We start from the raw sequence: 12,322 nt of genomic DNA, 5'->3' as shown, positions 1-12,322 counted from the left end.
TTCCACATCGGAGTCATGAGTCACGCATTCCATTTCACCTCCAAGGTCCCTAAAGGGATCATGGACCGTGAGTCTCCGTTGTGGAACAAAGACATGCATTGCACCGGGTTTAACCAAGCAGTCAAGAAAGCATATCTTGATCAGTACTCTATCGATACCAAGAATCTATTGGATGCTAGAGCTGAAGAGCTCGTGCCCGCGGGACTAATGTTGCTTTTAGGATCGTGTCTAAGAGACGGAGTTAAGAAGTCCGAGACCCGTATTGGAATAGTAGTGGATTTTATCGGAGAATCTCTTAGTGATCTTGCTAAACAAGTACAAATATAATTTCATCTTCAAAGTATTACCTACTATCTACAATTACATAAGTACTGAACTTACGTATCTTTTTTTTTAATTTGTTTTTGGTTTTAAATAGGGTGTCACCGAGCAAGAAAAGGTGGACACTTTCAGAACCTCAAATTACTTTGCGGAACAAGGCGAGATCAGGCAAATCATTGAGGGGAATGGGAAGTTCACAATCGAGGTTTTTGAGGATATCATTCACCCTAAAAATGAGTTTCCGTTAGACCTCAAGATATTGGCCATGTCCGTCAAAGCCTTTTATGGAGCGTTCATTGCAGCACATTTTGGGACCGAGATCATGAGGAAAGCCTTTGAGCTTGTCGAGATCAAGACGCGCGAACATATTTCTCGTCTCGAGAATGCCAAACCTGGAATGCAGTACCTCATCGTGCTTCGCAAGAACTAATCTATGATCCAAATATATTGATGTACTAATTAATGTGTTTTACGCCCATCGTTGCTTCATCTTGTTTCCTCGATATCATGGTACTTTGTCATTTTTTTTTTTTTTTTACTTTGTCATCTTTTTCTTATAGCTGTTTTGTCTTTGCATCTTTGTATTCTCCCTTATTCTATAAATTAATATAAAACTTCACTTTGAGCTTATAAATAATACTAAGATCCTTTTATAACGTTGTTCCATATATATTTTTATTTTAGTTTGGCCAATGCAGAGTTTGAATTCAAGATTTCACGTTTCGGTTCCTAATTTCCTATCCTCTGCGCAAATTAAAATATTTCCAACTCTAACACTTATTTCGTATGGAAAAATCGACGACACACCTTTTTATTTATTTTCTTATCAAATGTATATTTCTTTCAATCTTTACAGTACACTTACAATCTACACTAAAAGTCTTTTTTTTTTAACAACTTTATTTGATTTGTTTAGATCAGTCAATGCGAAAGAATATCGCTTGCCAAAACTTCAAAAGCGGTTTGGTGCGTTACGTGCCAAACTATCCACTTTGATATTAGCTTGACCAGAAACTAAAATTAAAGAAAAGTAAAAAAAAACTCCTCTTGTCATTTTGTATCTCTTCTAGGTAGGTTGAGAAGGCTGGCCACTCGGCTGGGAAATACATCATATTTACCAAATCTGAGCAGTCAGTTACGAACAACACATCTTTTGTTTGCTTCCATCATTAACTTCATCGCCCACACTAGTGCTTCCACTTCTGTGTGTAAAGCGAATAAGCTTCGATGGAGATTTGCATCCCCATGGTTGGCGAAGGGTCTTCACCTATTCTAAAAGTCTAAAAGCATTTTATTAGGTAAATTGGTAAGAATGATAAATTTGACCAATGTTTTTTGTGCAATATTAATTATGTTTGTAATAAAAGACTAATTTCTTACATTGTTATCGATATTTGGATATAGTTATCTAGCTGTAATTGGATGAATGATTTTTAAATCCATATATAATTATAAAATTATGAAAATCAAAACACATGTATTTTGAAATAACAGGTTTTCTTCTTGAATTGAATTTAAATCCTTCTATTTTTTCAAATCCTTTTAGGGGTTGTATTCAACTTGACATTTTCAGTGATTTGTGTAAAATTTACAAACTTTCAATCATAGATTTTTTAAAAGTCTAATGAAATCCACTATTATTCAACTAGTGATTTTAAAATCTACCTTAAAATCCACTGTTATTTAAAACAGTTTGTGAATTTGGATTTTAATGATTTTTTAGGAATTTTGGAGGGTTTGAGAGAATTTTTTTAGTTAAAAATACATAAATCCAAATCTCATGGTTTTAGGTTGGATTTGAAAGAATATTACAATAAATCATATCAACTTTCCTAAAATCATCAAAATCATTTGAAATCTCATAAAAACTCAAGTCACTTTTAGATTGAACTCACCCCCTCCTTAGAACATAAAGTGGATTTTGTAATCTAAAAACAAATCATTAAACGAATAACATGAAATTTTAGCAAGTATTTATAAATCATAGAATCGGTAACACATAATTTTAATAAGTTTTTAAAAATCAATGATTGAATAACACATGATTCTTGTTTTGATTTCCAAATCTATTAAAATCATAAAACCAATAACCCCCTTAGATAGAAAAATAAAAAGTAGAAATAGGTGATTTATGGAACTGAACACAACAAAATGTTTTACTAATTTTATCTCTTATGGAAATTCTATACAATTTAGTTTTAGTGAACAAACTTTGATCTATTTCAGTTATTTTTTTTCTTTTTTTCAACCAAACATTAAATAAATTAAAATATCACTCCAAAATTGGTTGCCCAAACTGGAAGATAAGAGTTTACAAATGAAATTTCAGAAAATAAAGATCTTGAGGCGCGTGCAAGACAATCGGCTCTGACGTTGGACTCACGGGAAATCCTGGTCAAAGTGAAGGAGGGAAAGGAAGCTCGGAGCAAGGAGAAATCTTCCAGTTGGTTTGAAAAGGCTGGCCAATTTTCAGGTAGCTGCACCATCGCAATCAGTTCTGCACAGTTTGTCTCGAAAGTTTGACAATCCGCCCCTACCGCAAGCAAAGATTCCATAACCCACAAAAGCGCTTGTAACTCCGCATGTAAAGGGGATGGACCTCGTCGATAGTATTTCAATTATTTTTATGTGATAATTATATTGTCCATGATATCAACATGTGTTTTCCATCCACATCGATTATTAAGATATGCAAAATATTTTTGCTGGAATTAACAAAGGGAAAATTAAAAATAAAAGATAAATAACTAAATTATTGTCTATTTATGCATTCTATATTTATGTTTGGTTATATAGGCTATAATATATTTAAAATCCCATTCTAACCCCATATTTTTTTAATCTTGCAAAATTATAAAAAAAAATTTAAAAATAATTTGATTTATTTCTAAAAAAGAATTGGAGAATATATAGGGCAAAATCAACATTGATTTACTTTCTCATTTATCGTTCTCTTGCCCATTCATCGATTTAGGGATATTCTCATTCATATGCAAATTCATATTTTCTTATTCTTGTTTTTTCTTCTTTACGAAATCATATATAAACTGTTACATTAGTAATCCAAAAGAGAATCTTTTTCCACTATTGATATTAAAAAAACATAATCAAATAGGTCAAATACTTTTTAGCAAAAACAAGGATCTAGATTGCATGAAAACGGAAACGGATACGCCGAAGCAAAACGTTTTGGAAATAGAAAATGATTTTTTTCTAAAATTATGAAATGGAAACGTTTTGGAAACGTATGTATATATATCTAGATATATATGTATATAGGTAATAAAACACCAAACATAAAACTTATATCATACAGAATATTTAAAACAACACAAATTCAAAAGAGAAATATTAAATAGTTGAATTAAAACACTAATAATATTATATATGTATATGTATTATATATTTTCAAATTATTTTATTTATTAAGTTCCTAAGCTAAAAAATAATTTTCATTTTGTTCCCCCCTGTGATGTTATCAAAATAAGATCATTTCCCCCGGATACGCGGCTTCAAGATAGGTTGGTATGGGCGTATACGAATAATGGACACTACTCAGTAAAGAGTGGTTATTGGTTGAGCTCTAAAGCTATGGAGGTCCCGGGTGGCGAATCAGAGGGCTCACGAGTGTTGAATGAACTAAAACAAAAGGTTTGGACAGTTGAGACAGCTCCAAAAATAAGAATGTTTCTATGGAGAGTCCTCTCAGGTGCTATAGCAGTTGCGGACTGCATGAGGAATCATGGTCTACAAGTTAATCCGATATGTCAGGTGTGCAGATCTGCCGACGAAACTGTGTCACATGCTCTGTTCCTTTGTCCTGTGGCGTCAACGGTTTGGTCAGCTACTGCTCTACCTTTGCCTGTCCAAGGTTTCTCTACTTCGGTCTCGGAGAACATTGGTCATTGTTTGAGGCTTATTACTAATACTGATCTACCATCGTCCCTACGCCTTGCTATACCTTGGATTTTATGGGAGATATGGAAGGCTCGTAATGGGATGGTTTTCAATAACAAGCTGCAGGACCATCATGTGTTAATTGCAGGTGCGGTGGCGGATGCTGAGGAATGGTTAAAACTGAATGAGTTGCAGAAGCAAGAGCAAAGGTCAGTTGTGGGTATTATGCGAGGGGGTATGTCACAGAAGAGGTGGACTAAACCAGCGTTTGGAATACTGAAATGTAATATTAACGCATCTTGGGCTAGTAGTCAGCACTATGCGGGGGGAGCTTGGATTCTTAGGAATCATGTAGGTGATGTTCTGTTCCATTCCCGGCATGCGTTTCTACCGACAGTGAATAGAATTGCTGCAGAACTACAATGTTTGCTTTGGTGTTTGGAGAGTTTACAGATCTTACAAATCCTCTCGTTTGAAGTCTGGACAGATTGTGATTAAACATTGTATTTCAACTTTTCTTTATATATCACAGACGATTAAAAAAAAAAATAATCATTGATCGGTTAATCTCAACCGCTGCAGATTGAGGGTTGTTGCTGAAGCAGGGTTCTGTTGTTGCTATTTTTAAACCAAGGATTAAATTTAATGGCTAAGGTGAGGGTGGTATTTGCGTATATGTAGTAATCTTTTCCTTATATACTTTTCAATAGTTGCTGGGTATAGACTCACAAATTTTTTGTTGATTGAATGTGTTTATGTGGATTTGTGTGAATGGTAAAGTAGGTTGTTAGTAACATGATATATGTGAAGCACATAAGTAATAAGATTTGATGTTACGAATTAATATATACATTATATTTCAAAATATTATGAACGTATAATGAGAATGAGAAAGGAAAGAATATTTGAGGATGTTGGACTGTAATGGACCGACGGGTTCATTCCAGGTCATAAACCGCTGACGAGCAGGGGAAGAATCTAGCTATTGGCCGTGGTCTTCTAAAAAAGGGGGTTTGGGAGCCAGAAAAAGTGATAATGGCCAAACCTATAAGTAAAATAAAACTTATTAAGTAATGTAAAGAAACAGAAATGTTTGTATGTGGTAGTTGCCACAGAAGTGCATAAAATAAGATGAAAGTTACTGAGGAGAAATAAGCTGTTTGTTTGTTTGTTTGTTTGTTTGTTTGTTTGTTTGTTTGCTTGATAAACATTATGAATCTATGCTAAGTAATAGTTGTTGATTATATTTGGAACATGATTATTGTATGTCCAGTGGGCAGAGTTTGATCTCCTCACTGAGTAAACTTGTTTACTCACCCTCTTCTTTCCCTTTTCCCCAGGTTAGTAAGTTCAAGAGTTGTAGTTTGAAGTTTGTTCGTTTGGCCAAACCGGATGGTTTACTGAAACGACCGACCCTTTTTTTTTTTAATAATAAATAATAAATATAATATAATATAATAATCTACAGCTAGTGGTCCCATACCCACTAGCCACCTAACCACAAACACATTCAACAGCAGAATACTCAATACCAATAATAAACCAATACCATAGCATAAGCAATATCCAATAATCAATCATCAGAAAACATGAAACCAGCAACCTAACAATGTTTCTAATGACTCAACTCTAGCAACCTAACAATGCCAGACAACATCCAATCAAGTCCCTAGAACATCCTCCTCTTCATTGCCTGGATTCCACGATCACACTTTGCCTTTACCTGCACACCACAAACAACAATTGAGATGCGTAAGTATTATCACAAATACTTAGACCATCTACAATGGGCTTGTTGAAAAAATATTTCAACAGTTTAATGCTTGTAGTGAGGGTGTTGAAAAAATAAAAAATCTGAGGTGGATTAATCGTAGTTGAAAAAATTCAACTAGTTGAAATACACCAAATTTGGGACCACTATGCCATGTGTCATTGTTTTACATGAGAAGTCAATAGAGTTTGCAACACATCCGCTCAAACAAAAAAATTTATGTTTTATGCCCACACTTTTTTTGAGAGGGGGACATTTGTAATTTTATTATTGGACATTGGACTTTTAAATTTTATTTATTTCACCCTAACTATTAAAGATTAATTATTTTATAACAAACTAGTATATCTTTTTATGTTTTTAATATCAAAATTTATCATTTTTCTTGTTTATACATAGAGACTTACTTTGTTTGATTCACACATAGAAAAAATGTCATTTTTTAAAACATATTTCTTTAAAACGTAAATATTAGTATTTTTAATTTAATTTCAATCAATCATTGTTATAAATATATAGTTATAATATTATAAAATAAAATAAAAATATGAAATAAAAATAGTGGGGTAAAGTGTTTAATTTTATTAAGCAAAACCATTGTAGAGATTAAAATTGAATTGGATGTTGAATGATTAGGTGGAAGAAAGAGAAGATGATGTGGACTGTAAAAAATTGAGGTGGAGGGTGTTGAATATTATAACCAATGTACATAGTCTTAGTGAGGCAATCCTCCCATCTACTGGGCTATACACAAGCAATAAGATCTCTACATGCCACAAACAACAATCAATAAAACAAACCAGGCAATATACAAGCATGCAACATCCATCGTAACTGGAAGAGGGGTGTCGACGACACCAGATGGTGTCGATCGACACTGACTATCTGGTGTCGACCGACACCCTGCCCGACACTCCCGAAAACCCTAGTTTGTGTCGACCGACACCTCCACATGGCATCGATCGACACTCGCCAAAGTCCCGAGCCGTCCTCGCGTTGGTGTCGACCGACACCCCAACTGGTGTCGACCGACACCGATGCCGAGCAGCGATTTCCCTCGATCAGAAACTCCGAATCTCGCCTCCAATCTTCTCCAATCCGCTCCATGCGCTCCCAGAAGCCAAACCCAGCCCAGACAGTGACGAAATACCATAGAGAACTCAAAGAAACAACCACATAAGCACCAAATCACATAGAATCTAGAGATCTTAGCTTAGATAAGCCATGGTCATGCACTCACCTCTTTCAAGAAGATTCTGACCAACAAGAACGAATTCCCTCACTCCTAGCAAGCTTCTAACACCTTCCCAGCCTTAGATCTCCCAAGAACAGCAAGGAATCTCTCAATCTCTTCCCAAAAGCTCAAGAACACTTTTTCTATTGCTTTTCTCTCAAAAACGGCGAATAATACAAAATAACACGACTCTAGGTCGTTTTCTACCTCTAAAAACTCGATTTTAGGGATTCCCTAAACCAACCACGCAAACCGGACAATTAAAATTGAACCAACCAAACCGGCCACAGCTGGTGTCGATCGATGCCTCACTAGAAGGTGTCGATCGACACCCTTACCAAATTACCAAAAATTGGTTCGCGGGTGTTACATTTACATGTTGTTCCGTCTTTTGCAACGATATGGGTGTTACACTTTCTCTCTTGTCTACCAACCGCCGTGAATGGTCAGATTATCTCTCCTTCTCTGTAGTTTCTTCATTTGATTCATGAAAATCGAAGGAAATTTTGATTGGTTTAGAGTTTATGGTCTGAAACCCTTGGGTTCACTAGATAGTATCCCTTAGGTTTTGAATGGATAAAAAAAGCTATGGTTTTGGATTTATTGGATGAGAGAAGCTATAGTTTTGGTTAAAAGAGATTTTGTGTTTTGGAGGCCAAATTACTGGTGTTGAAAGTGGCGGAGATGGTGTGATGGTGAAAGTGGCGGAGATGGTGTGATGGGAAGTAGAGAAGCCATGGTTTTGGTCAGAAGAAGAAAAACGATTTTGATCGAAGGCAGAAAAAAAAACTGTTGATGTTGTGTCGTGACTCGTGAAGAGAAGGAAGGAGAATATACAGAGGAGCAAAACTGAAATTTTATCTAAACAAAAAATACATATATTTGAGAGTATGGACAATAAACCATAATTTAAAAGATTTTGCCCAGATCAATAAATATTCCGCAAAAACAAGGAATAGATTGGTCCTTAAAAATGGCATTAGCACTAGGTGAATAGTTTTATATTATTCTGATCTACGAATGATTAAATATGATGTATTAGTTCAATTTGACACGTCCAAGTTTGTAGTTAACATTTATATAAAAATATCGCAAATTTATTATCAAACGATTTTTGATATAAATGGGGCATAATTTACCTACTTTTAGCTGTTTTTCCTTAATTCTATTTTTTTCTTCAAAAAAATATATATTGATTTAAACTGAATCATTACAAAGTAGTTGCAATAACCAAACATGCTTTGTGACAGAATCAACACAGTATTCGACATTTTGACAACCAAATTTTGCTAGAGAATGAGCAATTGAATTACATGATCTCTTTATAAAAGTACAAGCACAAAACCGAAATTCCAATCGCCAAAGCTGTATGTCTCTAAGCAGATTTGATAGTGAAGCATTTTCTTTTTGTCCGTTAACAAGTTTTACAAGCGTCTCACAGTCTCCTTCAAATATTGTCGAAGTATAACCTCGAATCCATGCATGTTGGAGGGCTAGTATAAGAGTTTTTGCTTGCTTCTAAAGCTGATTCCGAAGGTAGTAGTCTTGATGCTCCCCAAACTAGAGGATCTCCCTGATGGTTTCTGATCATCCATCCACCCGTTGTGATATGGCTATGAACATTAAAAGCTGCATCAAAATTACATTTAATCATAGGAAAAGTAAGAGGTGACCAAGTATGTATGTTTGGCGTCAAATTGTTACGACTGGGACTTCCAGAGAATAAGGGGTTGTTTGTCCAGTCTCTTGTTTCAGAGTGAGCTTTTAAAACCGTTACTGTAAGCCCTTCACAAATTCCTTCAAAGACTAAAGTATTTCTAGCTTTCCATATTCGCCACAATATCCAGAAAGGCAAAAGTGAATCATGAGTGTTGTTTTCATGTGTCGGTAGATTAAGAATAGTTTGAATAAAAGATTCTACATCCGTGTGCAGTTGATTGATGTGCGATGAAATGCCTGACATGCGCCAAACCATTCTTGCGAAGGGACATGTGAACAGATCATGGAGAATTGATTCATCCTCTTGATTACATCTTGGACAGAGAGCAGGAATACACATACCTCTAGTACGTAAATGGATTGTTGTTGGTAGGGCTTTAGAGAGAACCCGCCATAAAAAGTGTTTGATTTTTGGTAATATTTGTAGTTTCCAAATCCTATTCTTTAGATCAATCGAACCATGAGGAATGTCTGGTGCGGGATTTGAATCAAAGGGGGTTGTGAGTGAGAAACCAATAACCTGATTTGACTGTATATTCGCCAGAAAGTGTATAGTTCTAGATTAACCTGTCCTCTATTTCTACTTGAGATAAATACACATTTTTGATAGCTGCGTAATCTTCTGGATTCACAATGGTGTCTAATTGTTGTGTATCCCAAGTGCGATGAGTTCCCGTCCTTTTTATCAAAATATCTAAAGTCATGTTGCAGTTTGGATCAATTGTTCTTAATGGTTGGGGTGGCTTACCCTCCAAGACATTATCAATACCTAGTCGAATCGATTTACCATCTCCAATCAAGAAGTGTGTTCCTTTCTTTATCAAGTCAAGTCCATGTAGTAAAGAAGAGCATCCATAAGATTGATTTTTACGTTCTTTCGCATCCAAAAGCTTATCATCTGGGTAATAACGTGCTTTCATGACTTTTGCAAAGAGAGAATTAGGAAATTTTAGTAGTCTCCACGCTTGTTTTGCCAATAGAGCATCATTGAACTTTTCAAGGTCTCTGAATCCTAGTCCACCCTCCTTTTTTGAGTATTTTAGTATGTTCCATGATATCCAAGGAATACCTCGATGGTTAGCATTACCTTTCCACCAGAAGTTCATTAGTAAAGCTTCAATGTCTGAAGTGACCCCCTTTGGTAGTTTAAAACACGACATAGCATATACGGGCATGGAAACTGTAACTGATTTCATCATTATCTCCTTCCCTGCAGGTGATAGAGTTTTGTTGCTCCAATGAGAGGTTTTTTTTCTCACACGGTCGATAATATAAGTGAACATCTCTTTCTTCTTTCTTCCAAACAGTTCAGGAAGACCTAAATATTTTCCTCCTCCGCCATGATTTGGTATGTTAAGAATCACCTTTAATTTGTCCTGAGTTGCACTATATACTCGAGATCCAAAAGTTATGATTGACTTTGATGTGTTTATTTGCTGACCTGAGTAATATTCATATATATCGAAAGCATCCTTCAGAGCTTGACAGTTTCGTCTATTTGCTTGACAAAAAAATAGGGAATCATCAGCAAATTGCAAATGAGTGATTCTTGGTACTCCATTTCCTATCTTGATTTCCCTAATATCTCCATACTTTGCAATTGAAGTTATCAAATGTCTTAAAATATCAGAGCAGAGTATAATTAGGTATGATGATAGAGGGTCATCCTGACGAATTCTCCGTTCTGGTCTGATATTGCCATAAGGAACACCATTGATCAATACAGAGTAGTTTCCGATTTTACTGCTGACATTATCCAAGCAATCCATTGATCACAAAAACCAAAAAGTTGCAGTGTTGTTTGTAAAAAGTTCCATTCAACTCTGTCATATGCTTTACTAACATCCGTCTTTACTGCCATATAAGTTTGTGAAACACGTTTTCGAACTTTCAGGGAATGCATCCTGGATTATGCATCCTGGAATGAAAGCAGCTTGTGCTTCAGAAACAATTCCATTTAGATGTGGTTTTAATCTCTGGACTAAACACTTGGAAATTATCTTGTAGAGGACATTGCAAAGAGCTATTGATATGCTCAAATTTAACCCTGACTCTCTCAAATTAAGAGATCACTGTAATACTTAGGGGTCGAATTCCACAAGGACTCAAGTCTACAAAATGGATTATAGAGTTTTATAATTATGCTAAACAAATTGATTTAAATAAAGAAAAGCAATGCAAAATATTAAATAAAAGCTGTGTAAATTCAGATGGTCACAAAGCTAGGCCTAGGGAATTTCTCAGGTAATTATGAAATATTAAATCAGGAAATAAATAGGATTCAAACAATTAAGAACAGATCTAGAACTCTAAACACTTTTGTAAAATAAATCAGTTCTCACTGCAAATATTATCTAAATTTAAAACCAGAAAATCCAAATCTCTTTGTAACATTCTAGGTTAAAAATCAGCAATAAAATCAGGTTTAGATTGTTCACAAAATTATTAAATCAAATGTCTTTGCAAGAAATAATTTTGCTCATCAAAAGGTTTTTATCAGGAAAATCAATCATATTCTCATATCAATTTATTTTCCTAATTTATTAATTATAGGTGATCAATCAAGAATTAATATGAAGAACAACCTAAGATGAAGATCTAGATAGATAAAGAATCCTAAATAAACAGATCTAATAATTCATAAAATCCCTGTGAAAAACCCTAAACCTAACAAGCAAACTACTCAGACATAATCAATGAAGAACAAAACATCTTTCTGAATAATAAGCAATAGAGATTAAAAAGAGTAAGAAGGAGAGTAAGAATTCTTCTCTACAAAGCAGATCTCTCTCTCCCCAAAAAGCTCTCAAAATCTCACAGGGTTGCAGAAAAATAAAACTTGCTAGAAAATAACTTAAGAGTTTTAAAAACCTAAAAACTATATATATATATATATGTGTCCTAAAACACGTTAGGGACTTATGTTGCAATTTTGGAAGACTTTGGGGCAGAATTGTAAAACTTCCAATTTTGTTATTCTTCATCGTCTGAAGAGGGTGTCGATCGATGCTCCAAATCTTGGTGTCGATCAATGCTCATGCTTTGATCCGATTCCAACTTCTCTTTCTTGATGAATTGCTCCAAAATATCTCTAATTGCTCCATTTTGCTCATTTCATGCCAAAATCCTAGAAAACCTGTAAAGACTCAAAAACATCCTAGAAAACAAATCAAAAGACTCTAAAAGACTCCTTATATCATGGTTAAAAACCACAAAAACCATGATATATCAACTCCCCCAGACTTAGCCTTTGCTTGCCCTCAAGCAAAACAGAAACTTAGACCTGTGAAAGAGGTTTGAAAACAGGGAACTCACTCAATTGCAGATTATTCTTATTCATACTCTTCATTTACCTGACTCAAGAACTTACTTCTTATACT

At 34.8% G+C, this 12,322-nt stretch overlaps 1 protein-coding gene across 1 annotated transcript in view; it reads left to right on the top strand.

Moving 5' to 3' along the window:
• Positions 1–850, top strand: part of LOC104787591 (probable S-adenosylmethionine-dependent methyltransferase At5g38100) — a 25,073-nt gene extending 24,223 nt beyond the window's left edge. Inside the window, exon 3 of the mRNA XM_010513199.1 lies at positions 419–850. Coding sequence (XP_010511501.1) covers positions 419–751 — 333 coding nt within the window. The 3' untranslated portion in view covers positions 752–850. The remainder of the gene's footprint in view (positions 1–418) is intronic.

Source organism: Camelina sativa, chromosome 5 (assembly GCF_000633955.1).
Source record: "Camelina sativa cultivar DH55 chromosome 5, Cs, whole genome shotgun sequence".
Classification (NCBI taxonomy): Eukaryota; Viridiplantae; Streptophyta; class Magnoliopsida; order Brassicales; family Brassicaceae; genus Camelina; species Camelina sativa.
Note: the sequence above shows the minus strand (reverse complement) of the source record. Positions and strands in the feature narration are given on the sequence as shown.